This window comes from Lonchura striata, chromosome Z (assembly GCF_050655825.1).
Source record: "Lonchura striata isolate lonStrDom1 chromosome Z, ASM5065582v1, whole genome shotgun sequence".
Classification (NCBI taxonomy): domain Eukaryota; kingdom Metazoa; phylum Chordata; class Aves; order Passeriformes; family Estrildidae; genus Lonchura; species Lonchura striata.
In genome coordinates this window covers 8,219,034-8,239,867 of record NC_140740.1, presented here as the reverse complement: position 1 = coordinate 8,239,867, position 20,834 = coordinate 8,219,034, and the positions used below count along the sequence as shown (strand labels likewise).

At 33.4% G+C, this 20,834-nt stretch overlaps 1 protein-coding gene across 1 annotated transcript in view; it reads right to left on the bottom strand.

Moving 5' to 3' along the window:
• Positions 1-20,834, bottom strand: part of FBXL17 (F-box and leucine rich repeat protein 17) — a 274,595-nt gene that overhangs the window by 75,832 nt on the left and 177,929 nt on the right. The window contains exon 7 of the mRNA XM_021524805.3: positions 15,691-15,767. Within this exon, the coding sequence (XP_021380480.2) occupies positions 15,691-15,767 (77 nt within the window). The remainder of the gene's footprint in view (positions 1-15,690; positions 15,768-20,834) is intronic.

Below are 20,834 nucleotides of genomic sequence, written 5' to 3'. Positions count from 1 at the left end.
CCTGACATTGTGTAAATTTCTGGCTCAAATATCCTACTGCTTCCTGACAATTTGCATCCTGGAAGTATTCATAAAAAGTTCCAGGGCTTCTTATAGATCTGACTCTTTGAAACGTTTCTCCTAACTGACTAGAAACATTGATCACCTAAAGCACATAATGAAAAGAAAAGCTTTGGGATATATGATTCATTGTCACAAATTGATGCCATTTTCTAGTACTCAGTCTCCATCTGGAAAAGGAAGAATTTAATCATAACAGAGATAAGGTTCATGTAAATGTTTAGATTTGGGAGCAAGAGGGTGTATTTACAAAAAGTACTCTTTCATACAGCATTGTTGGTAGGAATAGAGAAGCTGAATGGGCTGGGAACTAACATTATGCACAGGGAACAAGAAGAATAAGGGTACATGCTGTTGTGTGTATTCTTCTCCCCAAGCAAAGGGGTGTCCTGGGCAACCCCTAACCCCTCTGAAGATCCTCTCACAGCTCAGAGCATTATAGCCTTTCAAATCTAAAATCCATACCTGCTACTTCTCCTTTCCTGAGATAAAATTATCTATGCTTTAATCCATGTGTACCTTCTATCCCAGGGATCCCATGTTCTGTAATTTTTTTGAGTGCCTGACCTCAGCGTTCCCAATCTACTCATGTCACAACCCACATTCCACTTGCGGAAACTACATGGTAACTCCATGTGCGCCAGTCAAACCGTGGGAGTGACCAAATCCCTGGATCCCTCTTCTCCTCTATTCCCAAAGGCCACCACCACCTATTACTACATGAGCCTGCTGTCTTGCTTGGCCTCTCTCAGAAAAAGTGGTTTGCCTATTAACTTTGGACAAGATTGAAAACAGCATTACAGTTATGAAACTACTAGGAAAGTGAAAAGAGGCCAGGTGTAGGTAAGAAGGCATTTACAGTAGCATTCTTTATATAAAGTGTCTTATTTCAGTAATACATATCCAAAATTTGCAACAGCCAGAGTTAACACTTGAATTTTTATTTTTCTCTCCAAGCATTATGAAATGTAACAATGAAGGCTGCTGTCTCCAAAAGAGATCAAGGTTGCCTTGAGACTATCAGGAGAGTTCAAAGGTACAACAAACTCTGTATTCAGCACTGCAGAATCTGAAAATGTTTTACATAATCAATTAAAACTTTGAAAAGAAGAGAGATTTTCTGAGTTCCTAAACTGATCAAGGTTCCAGCTGACAGTGAAAAATCCAAGGATTTTTTCCTTAAACTGTAGCTGCACATATTATTGCTGTGACTGATTGGTTTTATTTTGAATTCTTTTGCTTTTATTCCCATACATCTAAAGCTGCTTTTATTCCCTATGTGATATCATCAGATCTTCAAGATTTAAAGTCTATGTCAGCAAAAAAAAAAAAAACAAAACAAAACAAGACAAAAAACCACAAGGCTTTCCATCTTTCACAATCTGACGTGCACCTACTCTCATTCAACAAAAGAACTGTCAGTAGGACCATTATCCAGTACAGTAATAAGCTTAACTTCTGTGTGCAGTTCTAAGCCACTTCCCATAGGAACTACACAAATGCTTCTTTGTTAAATCCTGATTCAAGATTATAGACTTTTTATCTGAAAACTGCAAGGTGCTACAAAATCTCTAGTACTGGAATCTTTGGTAATCATATGAGTGACAATACACAAAGTTGCAACTGTGATAATTAGAGCATCATAAGCATCTTACATGAAGAACGGAGCAGAGATGTGTGGCTAGGTAATTTCACCCACCTAAAGGAAGAGCCTTGTATACATATGCTAAATAAGTATTACAAAGTTTTTGTATTTTATCTGAAACAACCTTTCCACAAGATCCATATAATTAATATAGCTCCATGAACAGGGAAACTCTATTCTTGTGGGATAGGTTGTATCTTTAGCTTCACAGCTTTCACACTGACCTTCTTTAATTTTATTTATTTATTACAATAAATAAATAAAGTATATTTTGGGTAGATATCTCAGTGAGGAGATTCAGGTACTTTGTATATTTGGAAAAGGTTTTGCGCATTTCATATATATGTGCTCAATATTGTTTATAATTCAAGCATTGTTATTTCTTTGTTTGGCATGGCAACAATATTTTCAATTGTATGAACAGAGGTAAATGTAAGAGGGCACACCTAATTTATATAGCCAATTTCCTTTCCATAAGAGACCTCCATCTTCCTAAAAATCAAAGTAAATGGTAATATGCATTAGCAGAAAGTAATAAAATTGTACTTTATTTTACTAGAAAGATTACATTGTTGACCTTTTTATTTCAATTAAAAATAACAGGAATGCATGTGAAATTTACCAGTACTGTATCTGACTTATAAAATGCTCAGCTGCATTAGAAGTCAAATATATAAAAAATTATTTATATTGCTATCGAATCTTTTTCCTTTCTCTTAAAGACACCCTTGTAAGATGTGCGCTATGTCTGTACTCTTAAGTGCATTTCTTCAATTATGACTATATAAAAAACAAACATAATCCAAGGTGTTCTTTCTGTGTGCATGTTTGTACCTCCATATGCAGGCCTTGATAACCAAATATATGTGCAAACACATGGCTGGTGGCAAACCCCTCTACATAAGATCACAAAAAGGTATTGTGTATATATACACAAATTATACACAAAGCCAGTGTATCTTCAGTCTCTTTTACAAAACCTGTACAAAACCTCACAGGTCATAAATCATAGCTTGCAAGAAAATACGGATTGCAGAGGGAATAGCAACCTCAATGAATTAGGTTTCTTTCAGTTTGCAGTTTCTATTAGAGTGTACTTGTATATTTATTGATTAAAGGACAAAACAGATTTCTTCTTTCCTTCTTTTTTCTTAGCAGTTACATTTGATCAGAATGGTTTCTTAATCCTCCTCCTTTAATTATATGACAAGAACACAGCATGGGGGAGAAAACAATTTCTGTTTACACAGAATTGTTGAACTACATCTAGGAAAAATAAGAACTGATATGCCCTTAAACTACAAGAAAGAAACAAAAGAAATAATCTAGGTAGCCAAAGTGAAATTAGTCAATGTTCTGTTTTCTTTCAGTGATGTACATAAGCATCACTTATTTACCAGTAAAAAATGGATACTTCAAGATTTTGATCAAGTAGGTACTGTTTCATAGTTGCCAAAAGTATCCCCTAAATAAAGTGTGTCTTTTTCATTGAAATTCCATATCAACATGTTTTTCCTCTTTCTTGGCATATACAGGAATAGTCCCATGTGGGCACAAAGAAACAGAAGTCCTTCATGAGTCATTATACTACATTGTCCCAAAGAACTACTCATAGGCTCCAGTGTCACCAAACCCAACACAAAACACACCCACTATTCATTCACAGTGTCATCATTCTGCCTGGCTATTCAAAATCCTAAAGGATGTTTCCAGTCAGCAGTTACATGTCCCTCCCTCTGAGTCTCCAAAATGTAGGTACAGCAGGACCACTTTAGGCCATCATTAGTTATGGGTACAACTCCCCAAGGGTTTGAAAATATCTTCAAATTGCTTAGAGTACTTCTGTTCCTCTTTAACATCAATCAAGAAAAACTGGTACACCAAGTCAGATAACAAAGTTTTGTGGTGGTGGAAGAAATGAAAAAGAGCCAAGTGGAGACTAACCATAAAGGTTACCCTCTACTAGTGTTTTCCAGTTCACTGGTAAAAAAGGTACAAACCTATGCTTTTAGGGAAATAGCAGAGATTCAGATGAAAAGTTAGAGGAACATAGGAGATGTATAATACACATAATTTGGGATTTGGTGCACCAGACCAACAACTGGTTATAGTTAATTATGCTATATTATCCTTTTACTAGTCAGCCACAGTTAAATACTACATCCTCCTTAATTCCGTTTTTCATAACAGAGATGATACCAGCAAAACTGGCAAGTTAGGATGTCAGAGCGCTTATTGCTGTTCAAATATTAATGAGCTTTCTTCATTGTGCCTGATTTCAAAACAAAATGAAAATTAAAGAAATCATGTTTTACCAACATGAAAATGTAGCAATATCCAAATAGCCAGAAAGAGGTTTTATTTTTTTTTTCCCCAATATCCCCTCACTGGTCTAAAACAAAGCTGTAGGCAACATAACCCTGTCACTGATTTTTAATGACATTTCAATGTTAACTGCAAAAAGAAAACAAATAAAATTAATTCACAAAGCATTTGTTTTTTTCTCTAAATAGTAAGTCAAAATGTAATGGTGAAACAAGTGCTTGTAGCCTAAGGAAAAATCCAGTATGATAAATATGCAGCATAAGAAGTTCCTAATAGGTGGAGACATCGGTTGACTAATCAAGAAATAGAAAGCTATTCTTATTTGCTAACACTTGTTAATAATCCTTTTTTTTTTAAGTTTCAGGTTTGTTTCACCTGCAAAAATAATATACTTTTCTTTTTTCCACAAATACAACACTGTGGTAAGATTGAGTTGTATTGGTGGTTATGAAAAGGATGGAGTCAAATCTGACTCACAGCTCACTAAAAGATGCAACAAGGTCAATGACTACAGTGTAGCATGTGAGATTTAGGTTTGGCTTTAGAGGGAAAAACTAAAAGTCTTTGGCAGTGTAAATGAAGCACTGATGAAATGTCCAGAGAATACATGGAGCTCTGTCCCTGGAGGTCTTTAGGTAATATACAGGCAGAGCCACAGCAAGTGGACCTGATCAAGGGCTCGTGACATCCCCACCCTGGGTGTGTGGCAGGACTGAGTGACTCAACACAGGCTCCTTCAATCAAAATTGCTATGATTTATTGATTATGCCAAATTAATAGTGTGGCCAAGACCTACACCTTTGAGAAACCCTTACAAACAATAAACAATGATGATTTCATACTTGAATTTTTTTTTGTTTACTGGTTGCTCACTAAACTTCAGGACAGCAATTTTTTTTCAATGAAATTGAGAAAATACTCCTGTTTAAGATGCATTAATTCAAATACTGATAAAACAAGATCCTTTTGATAATTAGCCATTTGTGAGAACACACATTTTTAAGTGTAAATTCAACACTAGACAATTATTAGTTATGTTGACATACAGGTTTAATCAAGGAACATATTTGATTTATACTTGAAGATGCTTTTACTATATCTTCAAAGTAAAATTATTTACACAAAATACAATCTATAATTTCAGTGCTTTCAAAATTTGGTAGTATGAAAAAGCTATTTTCCATTTCATCTTCATTTTAATGTCCATACATAGCAAGATACCATGTTCCTAGAGCTCCTGAGTTCACAAAAGATTATTGAGTTTCATAATATATATTATACATTATATTAAAAAAAAAGTTTTAAAATCCCCAACAAAACACTAACCAGCAATGCCCTGTCTCCCCCCCAAAAAAAGCATTAATGTCTTCAGATTACTGAAAAGTTTTCTAAATTTGTACTCTAGATTATTATGCCTGGATAATAACATTTAAACATTCCCAGATCTGTATTATTTTAAAAAGTATCCAAACCAGTTGGCATCATAGAATATATTTCACTTAACTATTACAAAATATGTAAAAATGAACAGAATATCCCAAACCTCACATTTTTTAGAATTTCAGATATATTACAATTGTTTTCTTACACTATTCAAGATTTCCCTTTAACCATGTTTATTCATTTCTCTTTGTGCTAACAATCTTGCATATTACATTTTTGGACATTCTTTCCTACTCTTCTGTATTAGGCCTCTTGTAATTAGAAGAAATATTGTTCAGTATGCATAGCTAAATTTAAGGGATGAGGGCACCAAGCCAAAGAGAACTGCAAATAAAGCAATCTTGCTGTCTGAGTATACTGGAAAGACACTTGACATTTCAAAAGCTAAAATGATCCCACTTGACTTATGAGAATCTAAAATACATAATTTAAAAGCTACTTTGAGACTAATTTTTTATAGAAAACTCTTCAAGCATTTGAAGTTGACCAAAACATAATTTTTATATCAATTTATTAAATTTTGAAAGGACAATGATTACTTGATTATTTATGAAGTGAATCACATTCCCTCCATTGGTAACAGAACAGTTTCTACACTCTGTTCTATGCTATGAAGAGGTTATAGCCTATTAACAAGCATGAACCTCTTTGTATAATTCATTACAGATGTAAAAATCAAATGCTTTTGTCATAATAAAGCTAACCCAGAATCCCAATTACAGGAATGCAGAGGGGGAGTACTAATCATTATATTTCACTATATAATTTTAAATGTTTTTTAGATGCATCCTCTGTTCTCAGAAAAGTTGATAAAATCCCATGTTATTAAATTTTTTTAGTACGTATTTTGCTGTTGAGTTGTAATTCATGTTTCAAACTAATATGAATAAAGAATGATCAAGTCTCTATTACTTGATATTTCAGTATTTGGCAAATCCAATACTTACACATGACAGATTTATTAAAGCATATTCATAGTGAGACCTCAGAAATATTCAAAAGGCAGATATGTAGTAAATTTAGGATTTGTATACACATTCTCCTTTCAATTGTTAAAAATATTAAGCATTGAACTTTTTTAATTAAACATTTCATTGTTTAATTTAAAAAAATAACTAAACCAATTTTATCATATTGCTGTGGCATTAGCAATTTAGTTTCCATTTTATTCTAGTCGACTACATCAATATCTTAATCACTATTTTTTCATCCATTTAAAGAAAAATCTATTTTCTAGGTATTCATTCCCTTAGCAAAATCCTATTACAGAAGACTACAGAAATTATTAAAATAATGTTTTTAAACTTATTCAAAATAACTACACTAGTGGTATGTTTACAAAGCACTTTATTTGAATTTTTCAAGGCAGGCAGATAGACTATGGTTTAAAAATTAGATTTTTCTTGGGTAATTTGAGAAATGCTGGAATCAAACAACACACCAAGAGAATGAACAAAACAGAATATGGTAAGGAAATGCTTCCACTAAGAAATGAATGTTTTTAAAGATTTAACTTAATTTGAGCAGTTATGATGAAACAACTTTATTACTTGCTAAGTTTAAACAATTTTTTATGTTTAAGAACCATGAATGAGCTTCTCCCTTTTGGATGCCAGCTGAAGAAAACAATCACTTTTATTTAGGCAACACTGTAGAAACACGCTAACTTTAAAATGTAATTTGTAAAATATGTTTTATAGTGCAGAAAAAAGGGGGACCATAAAACTGGCTCCTAGAATTTAGGAGAAATAAATTGCAACTGCAAACTATCACTCCTTTTAAAATATGGTGCAATTCTCTACTTGTACAGTTACATATATTAACAAGATTTTTGTATCATAACCCACTGAATGGGAAAAGACTTGGTAATTTTTTTTGCTTCTTCTTTTTGAGTTCCTTTCTCTCCAAGAAAATCACAAATACTGCTTTAAAATTTAGAATTATGAGAAGGAATGTTAAATAATCCCCTGTCAGACGAATACTGTGTTTATATGAATAATTTTAAATGTAGCAAATGTATGGATTTTTACAAGTATATTGTTAATAGCTACTCAACAAACATTGTGGCTTAGGGGCAATTTTAAAGAAATTCAAAAGTACAATAAACTAAATATAAAACTGGATTATAGCAACAGTGTGTTAATGTGAGTTTTAACTGAAGTTTAACAGAAAATATTAAGTTTTAAATATTTAAATTAAATTATTCTATCCAAGCCAGAAATAAATTTATGCTAAATAAAGTTTCACAGTTGTTTTTGTTAAGTAAATATACCTCTGACTGCTAATCAAGTGGTCTGTTAGAACTGGTAATCTTCCTAGTAGTGAGATGTAATGGATACTCTTTGAAATGAAAGTACAAAATGACAATACATTTTGTTGGTAATCTTTAGAGGAGCAAAATCAAAATTAAAAAAAAAACAAAACAGAAAAACAACAATGACCCTAATGTTCACAATATGATCATAATTGCACAATTTACATGTAATCATTTATTTGCATTTTAAATCAGTCTTGAGCTCCAAAGGCAAGTGTTTAGGTATATTAATTCTGCTGTGTAGTAGCTCACTGGAGAGGCACCCAGCACACTGGTTGTAATACAAGGGTTAACATGGGCACTGGAGGAATAAAGCTATATTAGCTTTTTAAGCTCACACAAAAGAAGAAAACACAACTAACACCAGAGAAGCCAGATTTTGAGTTAAATGGAAGTCTGGTATTATATTAAAGTCTCCTAACACAGTAAATAAAGCAAGAACCTGAAAATGTATTTCTGGCAGTACATGAAGATGTTGTGGCCCTTTCAATTTTTGTTATATCAGAAATATGTGTCTTGGAACTCAGAAATGAGGTGCATTTTTCCTGATGATTAACTTAAGCACTTCTCTCTAGTGATAGAACAGTACAAAATTAAACTTTCTATTATGACTGATAAATTGCTGCCAAATTTCTCACCGAAGAATTGAAGTAACAATGCAAAGCACTACATTTCCCACAGAAAAGCTTAAATTAAAATCATAGTACCTGTGGATCGCTCTACAAGAGAAATCAAACCTGAAGTACAACACATCTCTGTTTTCCACAGTCAGAACAAGCTACTGGGAACAAACTGTGTACAAATCATAGGCTTCTGCTCTGTTCATCTTGACAATTCAAAAGTGAATCTACACCCAGCATCCTCCATCTGCTATTATACTACATTATTTTTAAGGGAACAGGTTAAGGGGGACAACCCACCTTCCAGGATGACAAAAAATAGTTTGGAAGTTTGTCTCATCTCAATGCTCATACAGAAAATCCTTTATTATGTACCACAGGACAAAGGATTTGCAACTGTCTATTATCTGAGAAATATGCTATTGCAGTAATTTATTTCACTGTATGGGTCTTGAAGACACACAGTGGCATCTCAAATCAGCTTCTAAAGAAAACTGCATGCCATTTTTGTGACACTGGGAATACTGATAAAACTTATAAAAAGGAAAATTTGGGGTTTTGATAGTTATGAATTATATATGGTACTGACAGGATTGTTCAAATGCTCTTTTCTCCTTCAGAGATTACTTTCTATAAAATTTTAATTTGATTTTTCCTTATTAATGATTTCCACAGACAGGTGACTAAAGTTTTGTATTCACTCCTGAACATTCCTAGAAGTCCCTAACAGAACTGAAAAAAGATGTCCTGTGATAGGGTTTCATTCCCAAAATACAATCAATACACAGCTATCTTTCCTCACATTAACAAGTCTCTTGGTTTCAATGTCAATAGGATCCCCTATGGATACAAAATAAGGTGTCAATATCTGCAAGACTCTATATGAGCAACTACTTCAAACTAAATCAACAAGAATAAATGCATAACCAAACAAGCTTTAAGTATCCTTACAAAAGCTCTACAAATATCCTTACAAAAGCTCTTTAATTTTTCCTCATAGCTAAAGGGAAATTTTCAGATATTTTGAAATATGAGAAGAGACCCAACTTCTTCCTGCACACTCCAACATAAACAGTAATGTTATTATAATGGTGGAAGAAGCAGCAAGTTAAAATAAGTACTGTTGGTTTGTTAAACTACATAAAACTATGAAACTCTCCTCTACTTCTATAATAAGCTTTCACTGATTCTCATAATTACCAGGACTTCTATGGAAATATTTGCTTCAGAAGTCAGAAAAAAATGAACATTTTAATGCCAAAAGCAAACAAAACCCCTTTACTAGCTGCTAGATTTTGTGAACTGTAGTATCATTAATACATACAACCAGGTACAGATTGCTTGCCACCTACTTACCCTTCAGGTAATTGAATCCTTACAGTCTACTGGAGTTAAAGTTGCAATCTATGCACAGAAAACACATACTAAAACCAAGCAAAGAACTTCAAAATGTGGCACTAAACATCAACAAACTGGCTAGCTTACTTCAGTGAATTCAGGTTTCTGAATAATTAACAGAACAAAACCTAAAGAGAAAATGTTTTTGTGAAAAGAGGAAAAAGTTTATAAGAAAGCAATAGATATGTATATATACAGTAGTTAGATACTACTATGTACTGCAATGTAACACCACCATTTTATAGAAGCACAAACATACATATATACATAACATACACAACACCACTAAGGAAGGTAACAGAGGCCCTGGTCCTTAAAAGATTATCTATACATTTATCTACAAGCATAAACATGGTTGTCAGTGTGATCACTGTTTGCTCTCATTGCATCAGCAAAAGAGTGCAAAAGAGAAAGAACCACAAACAGGATAGGAAAATTTAACAGGGGAACGATTTATTCAAAGAAGATAAATTTGGAATTCAATACAGCAACAATTCAAAATAGTTTTGAAAGACAAAAAGAAAGTTGTATTTATTTAAATTATATAAATTGAGGAAGAGATTGTAAACCAGTAATGGGTGAGGATGAAATATTTAAAACTCAGAAATGTATTTACCACCTGCTCCATTCTATCTATCCATAAGTGCTGCTCTTACCTCCCCAAAAATGCATTTGCCTTCTGAGTTATATTGTACAGAAGACACGGTGCTTTAAAACAAGATTCAAAAAAGGTAATATTTCTAAAATTTTCATGAGATCAGGTCTTAGTGAGATTTGCTAATCCAAGTGAGAAGCAGATGTTAAATATGCTTTTTTGAGAAAATACCCACAATATGCTTATTCTTTATGATTTACATGACAAATGCTAAATATTGGAGAAAAAATGCAAGAAACTCTCAGTAGGACAACCTGATCCCTTGATAATTAAAATATTTTATTTTAAAATAGGAAGTTTATGTATCCTAAATATTTAAACATTAGAATTTAATATTATCTAGGGAAACTATTTTAACATTGTAAGTTGTATCTCACTTCTGAGAAAAGAATACATAATCCAGTTATGAAAAATAAGTGCAAGTTTTATGTTTTTTTCTTGTGACAATTGGACTTGATTCCGTATAAATGCTATCTTATTCCTCCAGACTTCTACTTGTGACAGCTATGCCTTATTTACAACATTTTAATATAAAAACTATATAATTCCATTATAATTTGTTGAAATGATTTTTTTTTGCTTCAACAAACACCCTTAGAAGAAGAAAAGCCTTTAAAAAAAACCCCATGTGTCTTCACAGACACTAAATGCATCATTAAATGTTGAAAACAGGCAATATGAAAAAGGAATAGTACCCATTTTAGAAAGGAAAAAGGCTACATATCTAGAAAGCTCTTTTTCATCAGCAAAAGACCACAGTTCATCTCAGCTCTTTGTGCCAAGCATTTCTTCTGAAAAGCTTTGTGCAATTACTTTACAGCTCGAAATAAAGACTTTTTAAGTTACGCAAAATCCAAAACTACTAGGTAATGGAAATTCTACAAGACAACTATGAAGCCAACTGTCCTCTTCTGCAGGTTACTTGACAGGCAACATTGTGAGATAAATTTATTCCAGGCACTCTGCTAACTGCACTCCTAGAAATAACTTTGTTTTTTCTGAAAGTTCTTCAGTGATTTGCAAGGCCTAGCTGTACAAAGTGCTGGATTTGAACACTTCCTTTCAAACATTTTTCAAAGGTGACTACTTTAGGGGTTTGTTTTTTGGAGTGGCGGTATTTGGATTTGCTTTTTCCCTCCCCTGTCTTCTGTTAGTGGAATTCTACTATTTAAAGCTTGCCTTGAAAATATTTTCTGTGCCTACAGAGAAAAAACACTGGTCTGACTGCTTTTCTAAAGTGGAAGTGAAGCATAAGACTTTTATCTTTCACTACTGAAAAGGATATGGTTCTAAAGTAATTCTTTGTAAATATACACTTAACATTACTGCAAGATCAGATCCTTAAAACATCTACTCCTGTTTCACAGGCTAGTTTCATCAAATCTTTTTATCTTTGAACACAAAATCTCACTTTTGTGTTTCAGAGTGCATAGCACTCTGCGCTATTATAAACTTCATAAGTAATAATTTACTTAAAACAAATTCCCAGCACTAAGGATATCAATAAAACCCAGAACTAGAGCATAAAATTGAAGAGACAGTTACACAATTCTGTGTGTGCTTGCTGCCCTAGCTCACCACTCTGCATCTTCACATCAACCTAATTCATTTGACACACAGTCTCCCCACAGCTGAGAGAATCCCGCTTCCTTACCAGCTCTTAGGAAAAGCTTAAATACAAAACCCACAATGTTTAAGTAAAGTTAGGGTTGCGACACAAATCAACAAAAGGCAGGAAATTCAAAAATAATACTGACAATCCATGCTTAATTCATGATTGCCTAACAAAAGGGCAAAACGTTAGGAGGAACTAATGTTTAGCTTGAACTTCACTCTGTCTGTGCTCTTGGGCAAGTAGGTGTTTATCTCAAAGATTATAGTAATTCAGTCTGTCCTGACAGTCTAGATGTGTTCTAGTGATTATTTAGCATTTAAAAAATGTGTTGGATGTAAAGAAACTTTTAAACTAATTGTCAATGTCCTAGTGTGCAACACTCCAACAGACATCATTAACTAAAAATACATCTTGAGAAAATTATGCTAGACCTAAAAAAGGATATAATAACATAATTTCTTACAGAAGTTAACAAAACATTTTTTGTATACCAAAATACAAAATCATTCATTTTGTAATGCTACATTACAAAATGAATGATTTTGTATTTTGGTATACAAAAAATTAAATGAAGAATACTTTTTTTCATTTAACAGCTTTCAATATGTATACATACTTCAATTCCTGTTTGAATCCTAATCTCTCTGTATACTACAAAGAATATTTTTCTGGTCAGAAAAATGTCAAGGAAAGGAATGCAGCCAATGGATACATGATTAGAGTGTAGTGGTTTTTATTTAATCTTTTAGGCTTCCAAATAAAATGCTAATCACATTTTAAAAAACCCATGTCTGCCTGGCAGCTTTGTATGCTATCTATCTTATGTAGAAATTAGAAAAACAAAAGAAGTAAGTTAATAAAATGTCAAAGATCACGCTTCACAGCTTTCTCTAGAGGACATGAAGTTACCTCACACATACATACCTTAATGAGTTAATTGAAGGACACTGATAACAGTTTTGCTGTAATTATTTTCTTTATTTAATATAGTTATTATTGATAAGTTAATATATCAAATGGTTAATTTTTTGGTGGAAATTAGCAATATTACTTTTTTTTTTCCCCAATTGAGTTACTAAGCAATTATGATCTTGTCCCAGACATCAAAATTCATCTGACTTTCATAGCATAAAAAACCTGTCACTGAACAGTTGCAAAGAGGGCTTTCAAAATCCTGCATCTGTACAAACCTTTTAGGATTTTAATTGCCAAAGCAAGGACAACTCAGGATTATGAAAAACAGAGCACAGTTGCACAGGACGGTGTGCTCTCACCCAGTCACAGCCTCACAGAGCCTCACACACCCTCTGATGGAGCCTGAAGAACCGTGTGAGTGAGGTTGCATCTTTGCAAGATCGTGGGACACCACCTAAAAGGGTTCCTGAGAAGTCAGGCAGGTGCTCCTCAGCTGATTTCCTCTACTGAGGACATGAGGGCTTCAAAAGCCTCTGAGGAACTGCAGCTGCTCTTCTCCCCTTGAGAAGAGAGGCAGATTCTTTGATAAAGGAGATTCAAAAACAAACAGAGGTCGCAAAAACTCTAAGGTGCTCACTTTTTAACTTAACAGCAACCAAAAGAAATGCGAGAAAGTCTTCAACTAATTGCCAGAAAGTAAATGAGAAAAGGGTGATGCCTGGCTCAACCCTGCAACACTCTTGTTAACCTAATAAACATTCACTTGCTATCACATCTTTAATCTAAGGCTTTAATCTTAGACTTCCTTAGAAATCATAAATTATGTTTAAAAATTCTACTTTCTTACAGTTTGTTTTGCATTTCCAGCTCAGATATTAAAAGCAGAATTTATTTGTCAGGTTGGCATGCTGAGACATGCTGAAGATTATAATGCTAATCAATTAGTCAATAATGCATCAAAAATCAGTCAGTACCTCACCTCTTTTACTGTATCCTTAACAGCAAAAATAGGTGAATTTTTATGTGAATAGTAAAGCTTAAGAGCAACAGTATCAACAGAAAATATTCTAAAATTGCCAGTGACTGCAGATTACAACATGATAGTGACAGATGGGCCTTACTATAGAGAAGAGAACGTGTGGCTGGATAGAGCTACATCAGCCAAATGCTACATTTATTCTCCACTCATTCATTCTCTGAAACACGCCTTCTGCCTTCCATCTAGCTATGGACACTTCCTTTTCTCTCTCTTTATTCTTCCATAAGCAAGGTTTTCTCTCTCCTAGGTTTCTTTGCTTTAGTTTTTCAGTTCTGTCCCTACTTTTGGGAAAAATCACGTTTTCCTCTGAGTAACTGCACTGAATGAAGGGTGAAATCAGTTAGAGAAATTATTGATCTTCAAAATATGGATTCCATTATGCCCATAATAACTCTTCCCACATGAGTTGTCAGAGTCAGAAGGGACAAGAGTAGGGCCCCCAGATCTGCAGTACACAGACAGACGAGACAAGTCTGCCTTCAGGCCCTATCCTGCACCTCCTGCCCTTCAGCAGTGACAAGAATCACCTTCGTTATTATCATCTGGTGTTCTACAGACTATTTCCCTCCTTGAATTTCCACAAGATGTTTCACAAATTCAGAAATTCATCTTGGACAAGTGGTGTCAAGCTGAGAAAATCCATTTTCAACTCTGACAACGTCTGCTCTGCCCATGGAAGTACAAACAGCAGCGGACCAGAGGAAAAGGCAGTAAAAGCTCGTGTTCCCTCTCCTCTGCCACGCTCCAAGCTCTGCAGCTGCAGCAGCTGCATGGTGGCCTCATGTTCCAATACTGTGGACATAAGGTAAACAGAACTCTGCAGAACAACACTTGAATGCACAGTACAAACCGCAGTCAAGTGCAGAATTTGAAAAGGAAAATAGAAGAATGAGTTTGTGACCACTGGAATGGCAATTTATCACTTCAACATAGTAATTCTTTATTAAAATCTAGGCAGTATAAAATTAAAAAAATCAGCAAGACTGAAATGAGTATGTCAAATATACAGTTTGTAAATCCTACTGAGATTTGGCCATTTAATTGGGAGACAGACATTTGAGAAACTAGCCTTATGGTAAAAAAAAATTGTCTTATTTTATGTCAGTATCTTGTTTGAAAAAGTAAAGCAGCCTTTCCAAACAAGCACTAGAACTTTTCCTATTCTAAATAAAACATCTGTCCTTCTATGTGGCCTATCAGAGAGGACATTTAATTCTAAGATGCTCCTCTCTATCTACCATAACAGCATTTTTAAAGGACCATCATCCTCATCAAGTTTTATGGCCTACAACAGGTGGTTAATCCACATTTTTGCTTGCTTAGTTATGCTTTTCCAGTATCTAAAAATACATATATATATTTTTTTTTTATTTTCTCTCAAATATTCTACTGGTCTCCAGGACTGTTCAAAGGGGATGATACTCAGTCTGCCCAGTAACTGCCAATTCTATAAGCATACTTTGCAGCAAATATATACACTGACTTTCATATTTCCAACCACAGCTATTTTTAAGCAAGTCAAACACTTTTATAAATTTCCTATTTTTATGGATAAAGGTTTTGAAAATTTTTATCTCTACATTTCCAACACTTTTGATAACAGTCCCTGTGAATTCTGGTTCAATCTGCACAAGAAATAAATATATAAGTATATTACATACCATAGTCTGTGATCTTACAGGATACTAAATACAGTTCTTTCAGGTTCCGTCCCTCTCTGGCAATCACCTCCACACATCTGGAAGACACAATAAAATTGCTGTTATAAGATAGTAAATCACTTTTAAATATCAAGAGTACAATCCACAGGTAAAATGTACCGTATCTAGTTTCTTCATTTAGCAAATGGATCCATGCATTTCACTAAAAATTAATATGGCTACATGTTTACACTACAGAAAAATATTATTTTAAATTGAATGCCTTTATATGGATATTCTCCTAAGAATCTGAAGTCTATGTGAGCTGCTCAAAATACCTACAGACAATGGAAAATTACACAAATGTGAATTTCCATTTCTTTATTACTTTGGAAAATTCCTGTTGTAAATTTTAAGCTTTGACAGATTTCTTCAAGGGAAGAACTATAAATGCTCTGTAATGAGGACAAAATATCAGAAACTGTAATTTTAAATTCATGTTTGTATTTCTTCAGTGATTACTGTATGAATCAGCATTCATCAGGTCATGAAATGCTACACGATCATGGTGTTCCAACACACTGCTGGAGAAGCTTGTATAGATGAGAAAACAGCTCATTCACTTGCCTTATCATAATTGTGAAGAATATGCAATGAAACATAGAAGGTTTTATGTTATTCTTGCTGTTTGATTTTTGTAAGCAAGAAAATTAATATGAATTAATTAATGAAATTCAATATGAGCTTATTATGTGCCTGTGACCAAGCCTATATTACAGTTCTGTTTTCAAGTGCAGTGCTTATAAACTGTCACTCAGTAATCACAGAATCATAAAATACATTTTCAATCCTATTAATGTAGATCAGTTGTTTATTCGATCAGATAGCATGACTATTGTGCTATTTTCTACATAGATACCTTTTTTAACGTGTATTTTATTAGATGAATTGTAAGAAATTCTTCTGATCCAATATATTTGACTTTAATTTTCAGGTCAATTACCCAATCACTTACACTGACACTTAAATCAACCCTTGAACAGTACACAAAATTAAATTACTTTCCAATTTCTAGGAAAATAAATATTGCTGAATTTGTCATACTTTTAAAAGATGCACCTAAATTCTCAGGGACCTTTTACTGTCATTTACCACCTCCAATAGATTATCTCCTAATCTAATTTAACTGTTCATGCTGGCAATTTTAGGCTTTAAAAGCAACCACCTAATTCTTACAGTTTACAATAAGGCAATAACTGAACAATAGCCCTTATACCAATTTGTCCTCTCCCTGCTTCCTTCTTCTAAAAAGTACAATTAAAAATAAATACTACTAATTAACAGCACACTTCTGACAGAATACCTTAGTCACAGTTTCTTTAACACTGTTATAAATATTCAACCTTGGAAAATTGTGAAAGCCCGATATTTAGAATTTTTTTGCAATTCTTATCCTTAGGTAAAGGTTATCTTACCTCACGAATAAACAAAGAAAAGAAATATTTACACCAGGACTGTGCATTTTTAGTATAAGATAACCACAGAAGGACATATTTTCCTAAAATAAGGTAAGATATAGAGCATTAAATACACTCTTTATACATTAAAAATTTCTTCTGTTTCTGTCAGACATGATTTTGAAGAACATACTCATCTTTGTCAACTGGCTTATTAAGATAACTAAACCATGAGAAAATATTTTTATTATTTATTCCAGAAAAATACTTTGTAATAATGAGATATCATTGCTACTACTGGTAATATGAATAAAAGGAAAATCATTATCATGTATTTCATTAGTACCATTTTCATTGGGCATTTCAGCAAAAAATAATCAAAGAATCAATGGACACTGAGGTTAAAAGAAGCTTTCATTATCATATATATCATTTAGCAGAACAATCATATTATGAAACACTTCTTACCCGTGGATAAAATTTCTGAACCTAAAAACTATATTGTAAATTATGTGAAATGAATCTAAAGGTTTTCAAATTATTTTTGTTGATTTTTACCCACTGAGACAACTAATATAGCAAAAATTAAATACAGCAATCAGTGTCTAAAATATCACCACAAGGCAGTCAAGATGACATAAAAGACTAACTAATTTTCTCTACAATTTCAGTTGCACACCTTTTCAATTAGTCAGAGTCAAAGTTGTATTATCTGCACAAATGCAGAAGCACTTGACTGTGTGGCCCCCTTATAAATGTATCCTTTATTATCTCGAGATAGTGCCAGCTCTAAGGGTTAAAGTTTTTTAAAGTGGCTTGAGTGACCCCAGTCCTGTTCTCAGTGACATCTTGAAACCTAAATGAAATAATCTTCAAGTTTTCTGAGTAGGAAAAGAAAACCTTCACAGTCTTCAGCTATATTCATTAAATAGAGAAGAAAAAAACCCCAAAATATAAAAAGAAAAAAGGTTTAAACAATGGTGATTTGATTGCCTCATTTCTTCATGTTTTTTGAAAATATGAAAATCATCTAACATCTAGTAGAATGAGGTAATGGAATATCTAGTTTGGAGAAAAAAAGTATATACAGCTAAAATATTGAATTTATGTGCTTTTGTGTGCTTTCTATACCTTGCATAAGTCAATCTAATTCCAGTTTTAATTTCTATCACCCTTTCTATAGAACATCCTCATGTAAATCAATATTCAGAGACGGTAGAAACACTTTATATGGCCTCATTTGCCTCTGCTCTATAGACAGACATACAATATGTAATTGCTTGTGAAAACTGACTTCTTTACAACATAAGGAAAAATAAGAGTAGTTGTATTGCTTTTACCTTTTAATCTTTGTTAAACATGACAGCAAAGAAAAAGGTTAAGAGAAAAATATCAAATTAACCTTTTCTAGAAAGCAAGGATCATCGTAATTCTGTTGCAATAATCCATCAAAATGATGTCAGATTATAGTCTTATCTATCTTTGGAAGTATTTCTATTTATGGATGTTGCTGAATTTGACTGTTCAATGTATAAATTGTTGCTGAAAGAAGCCTAACCTTAGAAAAAAATACAACAAGCTATACTGGTAAAAAAAATGAATAAACGTTATTGTTTAAAGCTGTGGCAAATTTCAGAAGTGAGCACACCAGAAAACAGAGCCTCATAAAACTTGGGGACTAACCCCTCTCTGTCAGAGACCTAATATGGACATGGTGGCAACAGCTCTGTGCCAAGGCTGAGAGAATTTCTTAAATCTCTTCACCCAACGTTACTGAGCAGGCTTTTATCAGTTGTACTAAATGAATTAAAATACAAACAGTCTTCCAGAACAAAAAGAGATTTTTACACTCAAAATAAATTTAGTATCAAAAATAAGCCAAGGAATTAAGAAATAAAAGTATAGTTAGAGCTTTGCTAATACACATGTCTCAGTGAGAGCTGGACAACATTTAAATATTTTCACTTCCTACTTGGCAAATGAACATCATTTAGAACTATGTAATACATTAAAGTATCAAAACAGAGAACATGAAAAATTTTAAGAAGATATTGCTTATTTATTAAACCTGAAAATATTACCCAATAAACTCTTACACCAAGTTTTCCCTAGACCTATTTAATAGTTTATGAATGCTTTTGTCTGACAGACGGTTGGGCAATTTAGTTTTACTGCATTTGATTCTAAATGTAAGAAATTAATATCACATGCTGTGAAATATACAGTGCAATCAGAAGCAAAAAACAGGCAGAAAGCACAAACTGGTTTGACATAAACCAGCCAATCAAACAATAAAATGAAATCAATAGTATAATTAAAAACATACCTACATACTGTTAATTCAAAATAGAGTTACAAGACTACAGAAGTCTGCAAGATAATTGGAAATGTAAGATAACTGAGCACTGTGATGTCGAACATATCCACGCCAAAAACATCCCAAAATTCATGACCTTCAGAGACTAATGAACCTAAGACTCATGGTCTCAACTTCTTAAGATGTCCTTCTACTTCTGAAAATTAAAAAAATCTCAAGGTAAAAACAACATAACTATAATGTTGATCAACTTCTAGCAATTGCTATCAGGAGAAAACTCTCCATCTGGGTTACAGAAAGTACAGGAATTTATCCACTAACACGTAGTTGTGGATACTGCTCTTCCCACCTGGTCTGTAGACATGGAAAATTACTTAGGTCTACAAAGAATTACTGGAATAAAGCTTCTCTGCCGACACGTCTCTTCAAAAGTCACAAAACTGCACGACTGAAACACAGATATGTCTACTGGCAATTTCAAATTTAGGCCCATATTCTTGATAACTTCACACATATAAATATGTGCAATGATTTCTTAAAACTGAAAAGAGCTTAAAAATAATAACAAAACTCTAACAGACTAGAAAAAATAAGCAATCTGAAACCTGCATTTTTTCTTCTCTTAGCCAGTTGATCGCTACATTCCTTGCCCTGAGTGAAAGTTTAAGGTTAATAAAGTAAACTGAAAGCTTCTACCTGTAAGATATCGTAAGTTATGAATATATATATATATGTGTGTGTGTGTGTGTGTGTGTGTGTGTGTGTGTGTGTGTGTGTGTGTGTGTATGAACACAGAGCTATTATATTTCTGATCTAGATCTGAAAACATTGGAAAATTGTATTTGTGGCAACTGAAAGGAACTAATGAGAAAATATGAGTACAGTATTTGTGCTTTAAGTAGTCCTGGGAGACCTTGTTACAGTCTGAGACTCTTCAGCCCTGAGCGGAACTAATTGGAGCTGCCAATTACTGGTTATGAGTCTACAATTTGAGGGAGTGAGTGAGCTTCACCCACTGAAGAGGTATAAAACCCCCAAAACATTAACACACCAACTTGGTAAGGTTCAAAATGAACATCAGACTGCTTGCAAGTCCTCTCTGGTATTTGACTGTATTTGTCTCTAAGCAGTCAAGTGAACACCTCACTATCTCTCAAATCATAACCAACTGGGAAGCAAGAGGGAGCTTGGAAAGAACTAGAACACTAAAACATTCCATGGAAACCATAAACCTCTCATGAAGAAGTGTATTGTGCTCCCCAAAAATTAGCATTTCAAGCATTAAATTCAGGCAGAAAAAATTAGCTGCACTTGAAATAACACTCAAAGCCATTGTTTTTGAGTATTCCAATGGAAGGTAATAATGCAATATAATAGCCAAATCTCTCCTG